The sequence below is a fragment of the Rana temporaria genome, chromosome 5, assembly GCF_905171775.1.
Source record: "Rana temporaria chromosome 5, aRanTem1.1, whole genome shotgun sequence".
Taxonomy (NCBI): domain Eukaryota; kingdom Metazoa; phylum Chordata; class Amphibia; order Anura; family Ranidae; genus Rana; species Rana temporaria.
In genome coordinates, this window is record NC_053493.1 from 305,088,205 (window position 1) to 305,108,084 (window position 19,880).

The window sequence follows — 19,880 nt, forward strand, 5'->3', positions numbered from 1 at the left end:
GCCACACCGATGCCACTACAGTGCCCATCGGTGCCACTACTGTCTGTCAGTGCTCCATCATTGCCGCACCAGTGCCACTACAGTGCTCATCGGTGCCACATTAGTGCCATATAATAGAAATGAAGAAAAATTATTTTTTTTTACCAAATTTTTTGTCTTTTTTCATTATAGCACAAAACAAAAACCCAGTGGTGATCAAATACCACCAAAAGAAAGCTCCATTTGTGGGGAAAAAAAAGGACGAAAATTTCATATGGGTACAGTGTTGCATGACTGAGTAATTGTCATTCAAAATGTGAGAGCACCGAAAGCTGAAAATTCGTCTGGTTAGGAAGGGGGTTTAAGTGCCCAGTGGTCAAGAGGTTAATGTAGTGTCTGGACAGCCAAAGACACATTGTACCAACAGAGCCCACTCTGACTGATCCATCAACAGGTGGTCATCTAATACTGGCCATACAAATATAGACGTTAGAAAATTTTTGTTTCAAAAACATTTGTTCAATTTTCGAATCATTAGTGGGGGGTCAAATCAACATTCATATTCAACCACAGTCATGAAAAAAAAAATTGAAAATCACCCTATGCTGGGGTGACTGAAGATTGCTTACCATCCAACAACCAGCCCAGCTAGGTCTGAATGTAACACGTCAAAAAACAGCCTGAAGATGGCCATGGATTCAATGAAAAAAAAAAAAAAGAAGAACTATAGCAGCAATATAGAGGAAAGTGTTGAAAAGAAGAAGAAAAAAAAAAAAATCTTAAAAACGTCAATGTTCTCCCAGCAATACTCACCCACTGTGTTTAGAAACCATGGCTTATAGCTGCCCTGAGACAACAAGAAAATTCTGCAGATCCTGGCATTGCGTCATTACATGCTGCCAATCTCTGCAGATTCCTCCCATCACCAGAAGAAGCAGCAATGGGCACAGAGTGCTACAAAAGGTTGGATAGGCAGAAAGGGTTACCGTTATGAAGCAGAAGGATTGTTTCATTTTACTTACTGTGAACATTCAGAAGTTTTTCCTTTGTTCTGATAGTCCATAATACACTGAATTAAGTGATTATTTTCATCCAACATCTGTAAAGCAAAGTTGTAGTGTTAACATCTGGAAATGTACATGAAAATGAACAAAAACTATAACCTGTCCTATTAAAAAAAAAAAAAAAACATTTGCAAATACTGTGTTACAGGACATTACATCAAGACAGTCCCATTCATTTTAAATATGCTGCCATAATACTAAAGATCAACCAAAAACCGACACAAGCAAATGTTTTTCAATGCTGCGCATTGTCATGATGAGTTGTGGCATGTTATAGCATGGGTACGCTCGCTGCCCACTACTATATTCAAAATAGACACGCAAACACCACAACATATGAGTGTGAATAGGCCCATCATTACAGCAGCCACACAGTATGTAGCACACTTTTTACTGGATAAATCACTAATTTGGGCTATATATATATATTTTTTTTTTTTTTTTTTTTTTTTATTATAAATTATGCCCAAATTAGTGGCTTATCCAGTAAAAAAAAAGTGTGCTATATACTGTGGGGCCGCAAATATAAGCTGGCGCACCCCAATGCTGTCACTATACATACTCCAGAAGGTTGTCAAACTTCTCACTCAAACAATTTATGGAAGTTGGAACTTGGACAAGTCTATCCAACACTGCAAAGCTCATCCCCAACTTAAAGGGTCACTAAAGGATTTTTTTTTTTTTGCTAAATAGCTTCCTTTACCTTACTGCAGTCCTGGTTTCATCTCCTTATTGTTCGTTTTTGCTTTGATGTTGCTGTAATTCCTCTCCGTTCTGGACACTTCCTGGTTGTCTGTTTCCTGATCACCACAGTACTGGGAGATTTCTCTCTGTGGTCACTAACCAAGGAGGTGTGATTACTATGTGTCTAAAACCCCTCAGCACCAATCCAGTTTCGTTTTACAAACCATCACTGCCCTCTATTGGCTCTCTGGCTCTGTACTTAAGAGAACCAGGAAACAACAGCAAAAACTAAACTAAACTGTAGGTACATTATATGATTGATTTTTAAAAGGAATCAGTTAACTATTATGTCTCTATACCCTGTAAACAGTCATTTCAGCAAAAAAATTACCTTTAGTGACCCTTTAACAGTACATACTTTTTGGGAGATACAGGCACCGTACTGTGAAATCTAAAAAGTAAAAGCAAGAAGTGGGGGATGCATTTTAAGCTATCTCTTTAACCACTTGTCGACCAGCTTCTGTACATATACGGCAGCAGGATGGCTCTTCTGCGCAAATCGCCATATATGTATGGTGGCTCCTTTAAAAGCCATAGCAGGCGTGCACGCTGCACACCGGGGGACACGATGCGCATGGCCCACGGGCACAATTTGCAGACCACCAGCAATCGCGGGCACGAGAGCCAGAACAGGGATTTGTGTGTGTAAGCACACAAATCCTCGCTTTGACAGGGGAGTAGAGACAGATCTGCTGTTTGCAGTAATTTTGAACAGCAATAGGTCTCCTCCTCCAGTCAGTCCCACCCCGTTAGAAACTCCTCCTTGGGGAAAACGTAACCCCTTAACTGCCCCTAGTGTTAACCCCTTCACTGCCAGTGACATTTACACAGTGTCTCCTTAAAATCCATAGCAGATCCAAGGGCCAGGTATACTCCTGTAGGGGGAATCCATGTCGGTTTTTTATTTGAAATTTGGCGTGGAGTTCCCCCTCAAGATTCATACCAAACGCAGCTGACGCAGTGCACTGCGGTTATGTGCCGATAGCTGCGGGATGTCGCAGCTGGACGCATTGAGATCTATTTTTCTATCCGCACAAAACCGTGAGGAACGAAACCGCAGGTAACCAAAGTGTGTGAATGATGTCATAGGAAAGCATTGTGTGCTTCTAGCTACGGTAAAATCCGCAGCTAAAAGCACCATTCTATCCGCCCGTGTGAAAGGGGCCTTACCATGAGATAAAACAAAGTTCAGGAACATTCCTTGTTTTGCAAATCTATGTACACTACAAACGGTATGATTGTATCAGTTCTGATGTCGCTGTATTACTAACCTGACAGCTTATTATTCTATATAGGAAACTTGTTTGCAAATATTAAAGATTTCAACTACCAGCAAGAATGAGGTCTTACATTTAACCACTTGACACCCGCACGCCGTCATATGACGTCCAAAACGGGGACCTGTTATCCTGGGTGGACATCATATGACGTGATGGGCTTTGCGGGGGGATATCTCAATGATGCCTGCACCCGGAGGCATCATTGAGATATAATTTTTTAGCGGCGGCGATCCTGTGCACCGTAAGAACGATCATAGCGGCGGTTCCGCTGCTAGAACGTTCTTACAGGCGGCGGGAGGGGACATCCCCCCTCCCGCCACCATCCGGTGTTTCTCCGGGCTCTCCCGTCCCACCGGGGGCCCGGTGAGATGATCGCCGTCCGCCGGATGTTTGCCATAGAGAAGACTGGTGACCATCTGGTCACCAGTCATCTCTATGACCGTCGGAGGCCCGGGCGCGATGCGATGACGTCACGCCCGGGTCCCCGTAAGTAAACAAAGCGCAATTGTGGCTAGTTTGAATGAGATCTGTGAATTTTTTTTCACGATCTCATTCTTTCCAGCCTGCAGGAGAGATGTGGGGTCTTATTGACCCCGCATCTCTCCTTAAAGAGTACCTGTCACACACATTCCTATTACAAGGGATGTTTACATTCCTTGTAATAGGAATAAAAGCGATTGAAAAAAAAAAAAAAGTGTAAAAAATAAAGAAATAAGTAAAATAAAAAAGAAAAAATAATAAAAAAATTTAAATGCCCCTGTCCCCGGTAGCTCGCGCTCAGAAGCGTACGCACACGCAAGTCCCGCCCACATATGTAAACATCGTTCAAACCACACATGTGAGGTGTCGCCGCGTGCGTTAGAGCGTGTGCAACAATTCTAGCACTAGACCTTCTCTGTAACTCTAAACTGGCAACCTGTAAAAATTTTAAAGTGTCGCCTATGGAGATTTTTAAGTAACGAAGTTTGGCGCCATTCCATGAGTGTACGCAATTTTAAAGCGTGACATGTTAGGTATCTAGTTACTCGGCGTAACATCATCTTTCATATTTTACCAAAAATTTGGGCTAACGTTACCGTTTTGTTATTTTTTAATTTATGAAACCATTTTTTTTACAAAAAAAAGCCGTTTCAAAAATTATTGCGCAAATACGGTGCAAGATAAAAAGTTGCAATGACCGCCATTTTATTCCCTAGGGTGTCTGCTAAAAAAACATATATAATGTTTGGGGGTTCTGAGTAATTTTTTAGCAAAAGAATGAGGATTTGTACATGTAGGAAAGAAGTGCCAGAATAGGCCCGGGAAGGAGGTGGGTTTTAAAGCCCGGTATTGAAGTGGTTAAAGAGCACCTGCAATTTCAGTTCTATCATGGCAGCACCTGTTAGTGGGCATCACCTGCTTCCGCCACGTCTCTCACCTTGTTGTGTCACTGCCGCATCACCAGCCATCCCTCTAAAGCGAATGAACTGTCGGTGAGTCAACAGCAGGTCAGAAAAGGAGCCGCTGCGGGACAGAGATGACAGTTGCTCTTTAAAAATTTTGATTTGAATTTATTTAAATCAAGCCTTTTTACTAGTGATGTAAATCGACTTGATTTAAATCAAATCCACCCTGAAAGGTTTATAATAATAAATAACTGCAACTCCAACATAACTGCACAGCAGTGCACAAAGTAGGCCAATAAAGACATGGAGGAGCAAGTTCGGGGTGGAGGAACTTGACTGGCCTGCACAGAGTCCTGACCTCAACCCGATAGAATACTTTTGAGATGACTGTGAGCCAGGCCTTCTCGTCCAGCATCCGTGCCTGACCTCACAAATGTTCTTCCGGAAGAATGGTCAAACACTCCCATAGACACACTCCTAAACCTTGTGGACATCCTTCCCAGAAGAGTTGAAGCCGTTATAGCTACAAAGGGTGGGCCAACTCAATATTCAACCCTACAAATTCAGACTGAGATGTCATTAAAGTCCACTGTATCCCTTTCACTTTTTTTGTCAAATAGACTCTCACTCTCCCTACCCCCTCTGATCACCTTGGCAAATTACGTCTCTACCCCCAATGTCTCCTGGGATCTGTGACGTGCATATTCCGAGAGGAACCAGGAGCATCAACATCATTCCATTTACTAAAAGGAGAGGGGCAGCCTCCCGATGACATCAGAGGGGGACATGGCGGCAAAGGAACAGAGGTGGCTGCAGAGAAGAGGATCTCAGCAGGCAATTCTAGATCTGCTGGGTGGGTACGTATCTGAATGGAGTACAATTGAGGTGAAGTTCCTCTTTAAACAGGAGGCCCGTCGACGGCAACTGTACAGGCAGTCCCTGAGTTAAGAACGACTCGTACGACTCTGTCCAGCATAGCATTATTTGTACTCTTTTCAATTCAAGGGTCCAGGTTATTTGTATCATGCACAAGAGTCAGTGCACTGCACAGTTATTTGTTTTTGCTTCTGACATGGATTTGGTAACCTCTCGGTGCCCACATAGAAGTGGTGGTAAGATAAGTGAGATCTATGCCCAGCCAAAATACAAATGCATCCACGGCAGCCTGACGCTGTTGCCTCGGATTGCCACGCTGTTTCCGGTGTATACAGACTCCATCTCCATGCATGGATTGTTTTTATTACTACAATGTGAGAACTCTTAATACCTTTATATAAACTTTAAAGAGTGATTTTTACACTATGTTGATGTTTTCTTTTGTAAAAAATTATATATATATATATATATATATATTTTTTTTTTTTTTATACGACTATAGTGTACATCCACCAAGGTTTATTGGAAGCACTTAATACTTCATGTTCTGGAAAAGGATATGCAATCTGGAACTCCCGCTGATATATTATGTTGAGCACATTTGACTCTGTAATAGAGTCCTGTAATTCTGGTAAGAGTCCATTCCACATTGGGTGGTGGATTTCGCTCACTGAGGCCTCGTACACACGACCGAGTTTCTCGGCAAAAACCAGCAAGAAACTTGCTGGGAGATATTTTTTTGCCGAGAAAGCCGGTTGTGTGTACATTTTCGTCGAGGAAACTGTCGAGAAACTCAACGAGCCAAAAAGAGAGCAAGTTCTCCATTTCCTTGACGGGAATGGAGAAAATTGGCTTGTCAAGTTTCTCGACGAGCAAAACGATGTGTTTCGCCCGTCAAGTTCCTCGGTCGTGTGTATGAGGCCTAAGGCTGGATTCACACCTATGCATTTTTGGTGCATTTGCACTACAGAATGTGTTCCATAGGAAACCATGTTAAATGGACTGTAGTGCAAATCTGCAAAATGCAAAAAGCACTAAAACTGCATAGGTGTGAATGCAGCCTTATATTTCCTGATCACTGGACTTCACACTATATGAATTATTTCTTGGCCAGTTTTCGGTATCTAATGCAGCTCTTTTTTTTGGCACTACTGCTTTATTAATTCTAATGCCGCGTACGTGCGTGACGAATGTGCCATCTCCATTACGAACGATAGTTTTACCAGACCGAACCCTTCCGTCTCGTACTTGTTTCAGAGCATGCGTGGAATTTTGTGTGTAGGAATTGTCCACACACGATCGCAATTTACGAGAACGAAATTTGTTGTCGGAAAATTTGAGAACCAGCTCTCAAATTTTTGTTGTTGGAAATTCCATTATTGAATCACAGGAATGCAGATCGTTTTGCACTCCTGTGACCCGGTTTCAGCAGAGAGCGGGCTGAAGTCTGCTCTCTGCTGACGTCACAGAATGGATCCCGAGACCAACACCCGGCTCAGCCTCACAGCTCAGCACTCCAGTGAGCGAGGAGGGGGCATGGTAGAGGGCGGTGACTAACAGTCTGCAGCTCTCTGCTTGGGGAGCTATGAGAACCAAGCGATCGATGGTGTTTGATTGCTTAGTTCTCAGTGCAGAGACGCTGTGCGTCAGTTGCAGCATCAAACTGATGCTACATCCATCAAGGCAAGTATGAATTTTTTTTTTTTTAAGTGAGACTTTTCAGTTAAACCTACTGCAGGATCTGGAAGGCAGTGTTTGAACTGGATCCTAAACAAATTAATGGACTGCTGTGCCAGTGCAAATGTGAGCTGCAGCAACTACAATTGCTGCATTATTGAAAGCTATACAGGGAGATCGGTGTTTATAACTCCCCCCACGGCCTCACTGATCACCTGTGAAGCTGCCTAGTCATTGGATAAAGCATCGGAACATTTGCACGAGTACAATTACTCTGTATAACACTGGCATTGATAAAGCTTATTTGAGCTCCCAGATTACACTCTGCAGAGCTCAGAGAGCTGATTGGAGGGGAGGGGAAGGGACAGCACCCCCCCCCCCCCCCATCACAGTCCCATGAGGCATAGCAAGACTCTGACAGCATCAAGCAGGACACCCAGAGGCAAGAGGCATGATGGGACTTGTAGTTTGCAACAGCTGGAGGTCCGCTAATTGCATATCCCTGCTCTATAGTATGTCTCAATCCAGAGCACAGTGTGCTTTCTGTCTGCTACAGCTGGAGGTCCGCTAATTGCATATCCCTGCTATAGAGGCATATGCTTTGTTCATATTTAATGTCTAAGCTTTACAACTACTTTACGCATTTCTCTTCTCCCACATTACCCCTTCCCATGTACAGATCACACTCTAATGCCCCAAGTCACACTATCATTAAAAGCAGACATTTGAGACACGTTTAGCGCTCCTTGAACGCCTTGTAAAGCAGTCTCTATTATATTATTAGATTATACGGACAGTGCACAGAGCCATTCATGTTATGAAAACATGAAGAGTTTGTGTCGCATAGAGTTGCTGTGCTTTATAAATGAAGCTCCATGTCGAGTTTAAAAAGGAGTTAAAGCAGCTCAACTCCTTCCATTCAAGTCTATAATAATGCAATATGAAACGCGCCGGCACACATTTCTGATGTATTAGGCCTTGTTACCAACTACAAACAAAAAATAAGAAGCCCTGGGTGCGTTTTTAACATGCATTAATGCTAGAGGTAGGTTTGTTCAGGGTCAGTGTTTCCAGCAAGTAAGAATGCTGCGAAAAGTAGGATCAGAAGGTGAGAATGATGGACCCCCTCCCCCCTGTACACCACCCTGTAAGCCTGGGCCCTTCTGTACCCATCTATGGAGGGAAAGGATGGGCTATTCTGCTAGTGTGGGGCCCTCATGTACCACTGTCTATGGAGGGAAAGTCTGGCCTTAGATGTCAGTGCAGGGCCCTCCTGTACCCCTGTCTTACTATGGAGGGAAAGGCTGGCCTAAGATGTCAGTGTGGGGCCCTCCTGTACCCCTGTCTGTCTATGGGAGGAAAGGCTGGCCTGAGATGTCAGTGTGGGGCCCTCCTGTACCCCTGTCCGTCTATGGGGGGGGGGGAAGTCTGGCCTGAGATGTCAGTGTGGGGCCCTCCTGTACCCCTGTCTGTCTATGGAGGGAAAGTCTGGCCTGAGATGTCAGTGTGGGGCCCTCCTGTACCCCTGTCTGTCTATGGGAGGAAAGGCTGGCCTGAGATGTCAGTGTGGGGCCCTCCTGTACCCCTGTCTGTCTATGGGAGGAAAGGCTGGCCTGAGATGTCAGTGTGGGGCCCTCCTGTACCCCTGTCTGTCTATGGGAGGAAAGGCTGGCCTGAGATGTCAGTGTGGGGCCCTCCTGTACCCCTGTCTGTCTATGGAGGGAAAAGCTGCTCTGAGATGTCAGTGTGGGGCCCTCCTGTACCCATGTCTGTCTATGGAGGGAAAGGCTGCTCTGAGATGTCAGTGTGGGGCCCTCCTGTACCCCTGTCTGTCTATGGAGGGAAAGTCTGGCCTGAGATGTCAGTGTGGGGCCCTCCTGTACCCCTGTCCGTCTATGGAGGGAAAGTCTGGCCTGAGATGTCAGTGTGGGGCCCTCCTGTACCCCTGTCTATGGAGGGAAAGTCTGGCCTGAGATGTCAGTGTGGGGCCCTCCTGTACCCCTGTCTGTATGGAGGGAAAGTCTGGCCTGAGATGTCAGTGTGGGGCCCTCCTGTACCCCTGTCTGTCTATGGAGGGAAAGGCTGGCCTTAGATGTCAGTGCAGGGCCCTCCTGTATCCCTGTCTGTCTGTGGAGGGAAAGGCTGGCCTGAGATGTCAGTGTGGGGCCCTCCTGTACCCCTGTCTGTCTGTGGGGGGAAAGTCTGGCCTGAGATGTCAGTGTGGGGCCCTCCTGTACCCCTGTCTATGGAGGGAAAGGCTGGCCTGAGATGTCAGTGTGGGGCCCTCCTGTACCCCTGTCTGTCTATGGAGGGAAAGTCTGGCCTGAGATGTCAGTGTGGGGCCCTCCTGTACCCCTGTCTGTCTATGGGAGGAAAGGCTGGCCTGAGATGTCAGTGTGGGGCCCTCCTGTACCCCTGTCCGTCTATGGGGGGGGGGAAGTCTGGCCTGAGATGTCAGTGTGGGGCCCTCCTGTACCCCTGTCTGTCTATGGGGGGGAAAGTCTGGCCTGAGATGTCAGTGTGGGGCCCTCCTGTACCCCTGTCTGTATGGAGGGAAAGTCTGGCCTGAGATGTCAGTGTGGGGCCCTCCTGTACCCCTGTCTGTCTATGGAGGGAAAGGCTGGCCTTAGATGTCAGTGTGGGGCCCTCCTGTACCCCTGTCTGTCTGTGGGGGGAAAGTCTGGCCTGAGATGTCAGTGTGGGGCCCTCCTGTACCCCTGTCTATGGAGGGAAAGGCTGGCCTGAGATGTCAGTGTGGGGCCCTCCTGTACCCCTGTCTGTCTATGGAGGGAAAGGCTGGCCTGAGATGTCAGTGTGGGGCCCTCCTGTACCCCTGTCTGTCTATGGAGGGAAAGTCTGGCCTGAGATGTCAGTGTGGGGCCCTCCTGTACCCCTGTCTATGGAGGGAAAGGCTGGCCTGAGATGTCAGTGTGGGGCCCTCCTGTACCCCTGTCTGTCTATGGAGGGAAAGGCTGGCCTGAGATGTCAGTGTGGGGCCCTCCTGTACCCCTGTCTGTCTATGGAGGGAAAGTCTGGCCTGAGATGTCAGTGTGGGGCCCTCCTGTACCCCTGTCTGTCTATGGGAGGAAAGGCTGGCCTGAGATGTCAGTGTGGGGCCCTCCTGTACCCCTGTCCGTCTATGGGGGGGGGGAAGTCTGTCCTGAGATGTCAGTGTGGGGCCCTCCTGTACCCCTGTCTGTCTATGGGGGGGAAAGTCTGGCCTGAGATGTCAGTGTGGGGCCCTCCTGCACCCCTGTCTGTCTATGGGAGGAAAGGCTGGCCTGAGATGTCAGTGTGGGGCCCTCCTGTATCCCTGTCTGTCTATGGGAGGAAAGGTTGGCCTGAGATGTCAGTGTGGGGCCCTCCTGTACCCCTGTCTGTCTATGGAGGGAAAGGCTGGCCTGAGATGTCAGTGTGGGGCCCTCCTGTATCCCTGTCTGTCTATGGGAGGAAAGGTTGGCCTGAGATGTCAGTGTGTGGCCCTCCTGTACCCCTGTCTGTCTATGGAGGGAAAGGCTGGCCTGAGATGTCAGTGTGGGGCCCTCCTGTATCCATGTCTGTCTGTGGAGGGAAAGGCTGGCCTGAGATGTCAGTGTGGGGCTCTCCTGTACCCCTGTCTGTCTGTGGGGGCAAAGTCTGGCCTGAGATGTCAGTGTGGGGCCCTCCTGTATCCCTGTCTGTCTGTGGAGGGGAAAGGCTGGCCTGAGATGTCAGTGTGGGGCCCTCCTGTACCCCTGTCTGTCTATAGAGGGAAAGGCTGGCCTGAGATGTCAGTGTGGGGCCCTCCTGTACCCCTGTCTATGGAGGGAAAGGCTGGCCTGAGATGTCAGTGTGGGGCCCTCCTGTACCCCTGTCTGTCTATGGAGGGAAAGGCTGGCCTGAGATGTCAGTGTGGGGCCCTCCTGTACCCCTGTCGTCTATGGGAGGAAAGGCTGTTCTGAGATGTCAGTGTGGGGCCCTCCTGTACCCCTGTCTGTCTATGGAGGGAAAGGCTGGCCTGAGATGTCAGTGTGGGGCCCTCCTGTACCCCTGTCTGTCTATGGAGGGAAAGGCTGGCCTGAGATGTCAGTGTGGGGCCCTCCTGTACCCCTGTCGTCTATGGGAGGAAAGGCTGTTCTGAGATGTCAGTGTGGGGCCCTCCTGTACCCCTGTCTGTCTATGGGAGGAAAGGTTGGCCTGAGATGTCAGTGTGTGGCCCTCCTGTACCCCTGTCTGTCTATGGAGGGAAAGGCTGGCCTGAGATGTCAGTGTGGGGCCCTCCTGTATCCCTGTCTGTCTGTGGGGGCAAAGTCTGGCCTGAGATGTCAGTGTGGGGCCCTCCTGTATCCCTGTCTGTCTGTGGAGGGGAAAGGCTGGCCTGAGATGTCAGTGTGGGGCCCTCCTGTACCCCTGTCTGTCTATGGGAGGAAAGGTTGGCCTGAGATGTCAGTGTGTGGCCCTCCTGTACCCCTGTCTGTCTATGGAGGGAAAGGCTGGCCTGAGATGTCAGTGTGGGGCCCTCCTGTATCCCTGTCTGTCTGTGGAGGGAAAGGCTGGCCTGAGATGTCAGTGTGGGGCTCTCCTGTACCCCTGTCTGTCTGTGGGGGCAAAGTCTGGCCTGAGATGTCAGTGTGGGGCCCTCCTGTATCCCTGTCTGTCTGTGGAGGGGAAAGGCTGGCCTGAGATGTCAGTGTGGGGCCCTCCTGTACCCCTGTCTGTCTATAGAGGGAAAGGCTGGCCTGAGATGTCAGTGTGGGGCCCTCCTGTACCCCTGTCTATGGAGGGAAAGGCTGGCCTGAGATGTCAGTGTGGGGCCCTCCTGTACCCCTGTCTGTCTATGGAGGGAAAGGCTGGCCTGAGATGTCAGTGTGGGGCCCTCCTGTACCCCTGTCGTCTATGGGAGGAAAGGCTGTTCTGAGATGTCAGTGTGGGGCCCTCCTGTACCCCTGTCTGTCTATGGAGGGAAAGGCTGGCCTGAGATGTCAGTGTGGGGCCCTCCTGTACCCCTGTCTGTCTATGGAGGGAAAGGCTGGCCTGAGATGTCAGTGTGGGGCCCTCCTGTACCCCTGTCGTCTATGGGAGGAAAGGCTGTTCTGAGATGTCAGTGTGGGGCCCTCCTGTACCCCTGTCTGTCTATGGAGGGAAAGGCTGGTTTGAGATGTCAGTGCGGGGCCCTCCTGTACCCCTGTCTGTCTATGGAGGGAAAGGCTGGTTTGAGATGTCAGTGCGGGGCCCTCTTGTACCCCTGTCTGTCTGTGGAGGGAAAGTCTGGCCTGAGATGTTATTGTTCTCCAGATATAAATAAAGTTGGGCTCTCCACTCACAGGATAAACCTACACTCTCAGCTGAGCCCATCCCCCTCTCTATCCTCGTGTCTCATAGGCAGTGAGTGTGACCAGAACCCCCTCCCCCCTGATAACAATCGTCCCTCCTTTGTGTCTCACCTTCTGGATAGCAGCCGGGGTTATCTCCCCCTTCCCCCGCTGCCGGGGAGCTGCAAATGCCACCGACATGTCACCACAGAGGCCGCGCACCGTACACACCGAACGGACACCACACCGGAGGAAGAACGGCTGGAGATGAGCACAGTCCCCGCGCCGAGATACTGCCAGACCCCCGGACTGTACCACCTTAAACAATAACGGGGGGAGGAGGAATACACTTCCAACTTCCGCCTCAGTTATTCATGCCTCGCCTAGGGGAATTCACTAATCCTAATCTAGAGCACGGGAATACAAGCGGCCCGGGGAGTCACATAGGTAACAGTTTAGCCGTAAGAGTTACTAAATCCTTACATACAAATTCAAACACCCCTCTGACGTCATTTGGGTCAGGTCCGGTCATCCCAGAATCCATTGAGGCATGAGTAACGCGCACTTGGTACAGTCCTGGGGAGGGGGGGTGCGGGTACAATTCAATCAATGTGCCATGTTTCTCCTCCTCTTATTTGAATGACGCGCTGTGATAGAGAACTGTACAGTGTTCTTATGTAGCCCCCCATTGGCTTTATTTGTCCCCGTCCGGGATGAAGAGCCGATACGGCATGTGGTCTGATAACGGGAGTGCTCTGTGGTGTTCTATAGAACAATTCCGGGCTGATAAGTGGGAACGTGTGACCGCAACTCACTCCATTATCTATGTCCGTGTAAACCACTGGACTATTGTGTGCCGGGCACACCCCCATGTGCGCAATGGTCCACCCCAAATGTAATCGCTAACATTTGTCTTCATAATATGGGCCGAAATGTCTCCGGAAAAATGGCCGCCGCTGTATAAAAAGTGCTAGGAGGGGAGGGGGCGGTGTAGTGTCACATTCTGCTGCCTATCGTAGAATGCTCCGGAAGTCACGTGGCGGCCAACTGCGCATGCGCGATGCGTTCCAAACGCAAGTGCGATGCGTTCCAATGGATTTACGACAGTACAAACCAGCGAACCCGGCATTCAGGGCGACGTGGAATTAGAGGAAAGTGGCCAGTCGACCTCACGTCCTCGCTCCGCTCGCTCGGCCTCCTGGCTCTTTTTTTAACATCCTCCAATCCACGGGGATGTTAAGGAATGAGCCTGGATGCCGACCGAGGTTTCACTGGTGTGCACTGTCGTGAATCAATTGGAACGCATCGCGCATGCGCAGTTGGCCGCCACGTGACTTCCGGAGCATTCTAGGATAGGCAGCAGACTGTGACAATACACCGGCCACAGTCCTCAGTACATTGTATGGATATTCCCCCCATTTCTACATCGCCGTGGTCTTCATCTGCTTCCTGGTCACCTGCGGCCTGGTGCTGGGCTGGTGAGTGTCAGCCTGGTGTCATCTGAGACCTGAGAACACCCTCCTCTCCCAATTATATACAATGTGTATGGAGCTAACGTCTGACAACCGTCCCATACCGTATATAGAGGGCGAGAGAGCGACAACCGTCCCATACCGTATATAGGGGGCAAGAGAGCGACAACTGTCCCATACCGTATATACAGGGCGAGAGAGCGACAAACGTCCCATCCCGTATATAGAGGACGAGAGAGCGACAACCGTCCCATACCGTATATAGAGGGCGAGAGAGCGACAACCGTCCCATACCGTATATAGAGGGCGAGAGAGCGACAACTGTCCCATACCGTATATAGAGGGGGCGAGAGAGCGACAACCATCCCATAACGTATATAGAGGGCGAGAGAGCGACAACCATCCCATACCGTATATAAAGGGCGAGAGAGCGACAACTGTCCCATACCGTATATAGGGGGCGAGAGAGCGACAACTGCCCCATACCGTATATAGAGGGGGCGAGAGAGCGACAACCGTCCCATACCGTATATAGAGGGCGAGTGAGCGACAACCGTCCCATACCATATATAGAGGACAAGAGAGCGACAACCGCCCCATACCGTATATAGAGGGCGAGAGAGCGACAACTGCCCCATACCGTATATAGAGGGCGATAGAGCGACAACTGCCCCATACTGTATATAGAGGGTGAGAGCGCGACAACCGTCCCATACCGTATATAGAGGGCGAGAGAGCGACAACCGTCCCATACCATATATAGAGGGCGAGAGAGCGACAACTGCCCCATACCATATAGAGGGCGATAGAGCGACAACTGCCCCATACTGTATATAGAGGGTGAGAGAGCGACAACCGTCCCATACCGTATATAGAGGGCGAGAGAGCGTCAACCGTCCCATACCGTATATAGAGGGCGAGAGAGTGACAACCGTTTCATACCGTATATAGGGGGCGAGAGAGCGACAACCGTCCCATACCGTATATAGAGGGTGAGAGAGCGACAACCGTCCCATACCGTATATATAGAGGGCGAGAGAGCGACATCCGCCCCATACCGTATATAGGGGGCGAGAGAGCGACAACCGTCCCATACCGTATATACGGGGCGAGAGAGCGACAACCGCCCCATACCGTATATAGAGGGGGAGAGAGCGACAACCCTCCCATACCGTATATAGAGGGCGAGAGAGCGACAACCGTCCCATACCGTATATACAGGGCGAGAGAGCGACAACTGCCCCATACTGTATATAGAGGGTGAGAGAGCGACAACCGTCCCATATCGTATATAGAGGGCGAGAGAGCGACAACTGCCCCATACCGTATATAGAGGGCGAGAGAGCGACAACCGTCCCATACCGTATATAGAGGGGGCGAGAGAGCGACAACTGCCCCATACTGTATATAGAGGGTGAGAGAGCGACAACCGTCCCATATCGTATATAGAGGGCGAGAGAGCGACAACTGCCCCATACCGTATATAGAGGGTGAGAGAGCGACAACCGTCCCATACCGTATATAGAGGGCGAGAGAGAGCGACAACCGTCCCATACCGTATATAGAGGGCGAGAGAGTGACAACCGTCTCATACCGTATATAGGGGGCGAGAGAGCGACAACCGTCCCATACCGTATATAGAGGGTGAGAGAGCGACAACCGTCCCATACCGTATATATAGAGGGCGAGAGAGCGACATCCGCCCCATACCGTATATAGAGGGCGAGAGAGTGACAACCGTCTCATACCGTATATAGGGGGCGAGAGAGCGACAACCGTCCCATACCGTATATAGAGGGTGAGAGAGTGACAACCGTCCCATACCGTATATATAGAGGGCGAGAGAGCGACATCCGCCCCATACCGTATATAGGGGGCGAGAGAGCGACAACCGTCCCATACCGTATATACGGGGCGAGAGAGCGACAACCGCCCCATACCGTATATAGAGGGCGATAGAGCGACAACTGTCCCATACTGTATATAGAGGGCGAGAGAGCGACAACCGTCCCATACCGTATATAGGGGGCGAGAGAGCGACAACTGCCCCATACCGTATATAGAGGGTGAGAGAGCGACAACTGTCCCATACCATATATAGAGGGCGAGAGAGCGACAACCGTCCCATACCGTATATAGAGGGGGAGAGAGCGACAACCATCCCATACCGTATATAGAGGGCGAGAAAGCGACAACCGTCCCATACCATATATAGGGGGCGACAACCGTCCCATACCGTATATAGAGGGTGAGAGAGCGACAACCGTCCCATACCGTATATAGAGGGCGAGAGAGCGACAACCGTCCCATACCGTATATAGAGGGCGAGAGAGCGACAACCGTCCCATACCGTATATAGAGAGCGAGAGAGCGACAACCGTCCCATACCATATATAGAGGGCGAGAGAGCGACAACCGTCCCATACCATATATAGAGGGCGAGAGAGCGACAACCGTCCCATACCATATATAGAGGGCGAGAGAGCGACAACCGTCCCATACCGTATATAGAGGGCGAGAGAGCGACAACCGTCCCATACCATATATAGAGAGCGAGAGAGCGACAACCGTCCCATACCGTATATAGAGGGCGAGAGAGCGACAACCGTCCCATACCGTATATAGAGGGCGAGAGAGCGACAACCGTCCCATACCGTATATAGAGGGCGAGAGAGCGACAACCGTCCCATACCGTATATAGAGGGGGAGAGAGCGACATCCGTCCCATACCGTACATAGAGAGCGAGAGAGCGACAACCGTCCCATACCGTATATAGAGAGCGAGAGAGCGACAACCGTCCCATACCGTATATAGAGAGCGACAACCATCCATACCGTATATAGAAGGCGAGAGAGCAACAACCGTCCCATACCGTATATAGGGGGCGAGAGAGCGACAACCGTCCCATACCGTACATAGAGAGCGAGAGAGCGACAACCGTCCCATACCGTATATAGAGAGCGACAACCATCCCATACCGTATATAGAAGGCGAGAGAGCAACAACCGTCCCATACCGTATATAGGGGGCGAGAGAGCGACAACCATCCCATACCGTATATAGAGGGCGAGAGAGCGACAACCGTCCCATACCGTATATAGAGGGCGAGAGAGCGACAACCATCCCATACCGTATATAAAGGGCGAGAGAGCGACAACCGCCCCATACCGTATATAGAGGGCGAGAGAGCGACAACCGTCCCATACCGTATATACAGGGCGAGAGAGCGACAACCGCCCCATACCGTATATAGAGGGCGAGAGAGCGACAACCGCCCCATACCGTATATAGAGGGCGAGAGAGCGACAACCGCCCCATACTGTATATAGAGGCGAGAGAGCGACAACCGTCCCTACCGTATATAGAGGGGGCGAGAGAGCGACAACCGTCCCATACCGTATATAGAGGGCGATGTGAGCGACAACCGTCCCATACCATATATAGAGGACAAGAGAGCGACAACCGCCCCATACCGTATATAGAGGGCGAGAGAGCGACAACTGCCCCATACCGTATATAGAGGGCGATAGAGCGACAACTGCCCCATACTGTATATAGAGGGTGAGAGAGCGACAACCGTCCCATACCGTATATAGAGGGCGAGAGAGCGACAACCGTCCCATACCATATATAGAGGGCGAGAGAGCGACAACTGCCCCATACCATATAGAGGGCGATAGAGCGACAACTGCCCCATACTGTATATAGAGGGTGAGAGAGCGACAACCGTCCCATACCATATATAGGGGGCGAGAGAGCGACAACTGTCCCATACCGTATATAGAGGGTGAGAGAGCGACAACCGTCCCATACCGTATATAGAGGGCGAGAGAGCGCGACAACCCTCCCATACCGTATATAGAGGGCGAGAGAGCGACAACCGTCCCATACCATATATAGAGGGCGAGAGAGCGACAACTGCCCCATACCATATAGAGGGCGATAGAGCGACAACTGCCCCATACTGTATATAGAGGGTGAGAGAGCGACAACCGTCCCATACCGTATATAGAGGGCGAGAGAGCGACAACCGTCCCATACCGTATATAGAGGGCGAGAGAGTGACAACCGTCTCATACCGTATATAGGGGGCGAGAGAGCGACAACCGTCCCATACCGTATATAGAGGGTGAGAGAGCGACAACCGTCCCATACCGTATATATAGAGGGCGAGAGAGCGACAACCGTCCCATACCGTATATACGGGGCGAGAGAGCGACAACCGCCCCATACCGTATATAGAGGGGGAGAGAGCGACAACCCTCCCATACCGTATATAGAGGGCGAGAGAGCGACAACCGTCCAATACCGTATATACAGGGCGAGAGAGCGACAACTGCCCCATACTGTATATAGAGGGTGAGAGAGCGACAACCGTCCCATATCGTATATAGAGGGCGAGAGAGCGACAACTGCCCCATACCGTATATAGAGGGCGAGAGAGCGACAACCGTCCCATTCCGTATATAGATGGGGCGAGGAGAGCGACAACTGCCCCATACTGTATATAGAGGTGAGAGAGCGACAACCGTCCCATATCGTATATAGAGGGCGAGAGAGCGACACTGCCCCATACCGTATATAGAGGGTGAGAGAGCGACAACCGTCCCATACCGTATATAGAGGGCGAGAGAGTGACAACCGTCCCATACCGTATATATAGAGGGCGAGAGAGAGCGACATCCGCCCCATACCGTATATAGAGGGCGTGAGAGTGACAACCGTCTCATACCGAATATAGGGGGCGAGAGAGAGCGACAACCGTCCCATACCGTATATAGAGGGTGAGAGAGCGACAACCGTCCCATACCGTAATATATAGAGGGCGAGAGAGCGACATCCGCCCCATACCGTATATAGAGGGCGAGAGAGCGACAACTGTCCCATACCGTATATAGGGGGCGAGAGAGCGACAACCGTCCCATACCGTATATAGGGGGCGAGGAGAGCGACAACTGCCCCATTACCGTATATAGAGGGCGAGAGAGCGACAACCATCCCATACGTATATAGAGGGCGAGAGAGCGACATCCGTCCCATACCGTATATAGAGGGCGAGAGAGCGACAACCGCCCCATACCGTATATAGAGGGCGAGAGAGCGACAACTGTCCCATACCGTATATAGGGGGCGAGAGAGAGCGACAACCGTCCCATACCGTATATACGGGGCGAGAGAGCGACAACCGCCCCATACCGTATATAGAGGGGAGAGAGCGACAACCCTCCCATACCGTATATAGAGGGCGAGAGAGCGACAACCGTCCCCATACCGTATATACAGGGCGAGGAGAGCGACAACTGCCCCATACTGTATATAGAGGGTGAGAGAGCGACAACCGTCCCATATCGTAATAGAGGGCGAGAGAGCGACAACTGCCCCATACCGTATATAGAGGGCGAGGAGAGAGCGACAACCGTCCCATACGTATATAGAGGGGGCGAGAGAGCGGACTAACTGCCCCATACTGTATATAGAGGTGAAGAGAGCGACAAACCGTCCCATATCGTATATAGAGGCGGAGAGCGACAACTGCCCCATACCGTATATAGAGGGTGAGAGAGCGACAAACCGTCCCATACCGTATATAGAGGGCGAGAGAGTGACAACCGTCCCATACCGTATATATAGAGGGCGAGAGAGCGACATCCGCCCATACCGTATATAGAGGGGCGAGAGAGTGACAACCGTCTCATACCGTATATAGGGGGCGAGAGAGCGACAACCGTCCCATACCGTATATAGAGGGTGAGAGAGCGACAACCGTCCATACCGTATATATAGAGGGCGAGGAGAGCGACATCCGCCCCATACCGTATATAGAGGGCGGAGAGAGCGACAACTGTCCCATACCGTATATAGGGGGCGAGAGAGCGACAACTGCCCCATACCGTATATAGAGGAGCGAGGAGAGCGACAACCATCCCATACCGTATATAGAGGGCGAGAGAGCGACATCCGTCCCATACCGTATATAGAGGGCGATGAGAGCGACAACCGCCCCATACCGTATATAGAGGGCGAGAGAGCGACAACTGTCCCATACCGTATATAGAGGGCGAGAGCGCGACAACCGTCCCATACCGTATATAGGGGGCGAGAGAGCGACAA

The 19,880-nt window shown here is 50.5% G+C and overlaps 1 protein-coding gene across 4 annotated transcripts in view; it reads right to left on the bottom strand.

Annotated features, from left to right (window-relative positions):
• Positions 1–12,854, bottom strand: part of SS18 (SS18 subunit of BAF chromatin remodeling complex) — a 58,511-nt gene extending 45,657 nt beyond the window's left edge. Inside the window, exons 1-2 of one of the 4 annotated variants that reach the window (XM_040354092.1) lie at positions 12,429–12,854; positions 1,002–1,078 (exon numbers count right to left, since the gene is read on the bottom strand). In XM_040354092.1, coding sequence (XP_040210026.1) covers positions 1,002–1,078; positions 12,429–12,497 — 146 coding nt within the window. In that variant the 5' untranslated portion in view covers positions 12,498–12,854. The remainder of the gene's footprint in view (positions 1–1,001; positions 1,079–12,428) is intronic. The other 3 variants (XM_040354091.1, XM_040354094.1, XM_040354093.1) reach the window with 3 other exon arrangements.
• Positions 12,855–19,880: the final 7,026 nt, after the last annotated feature.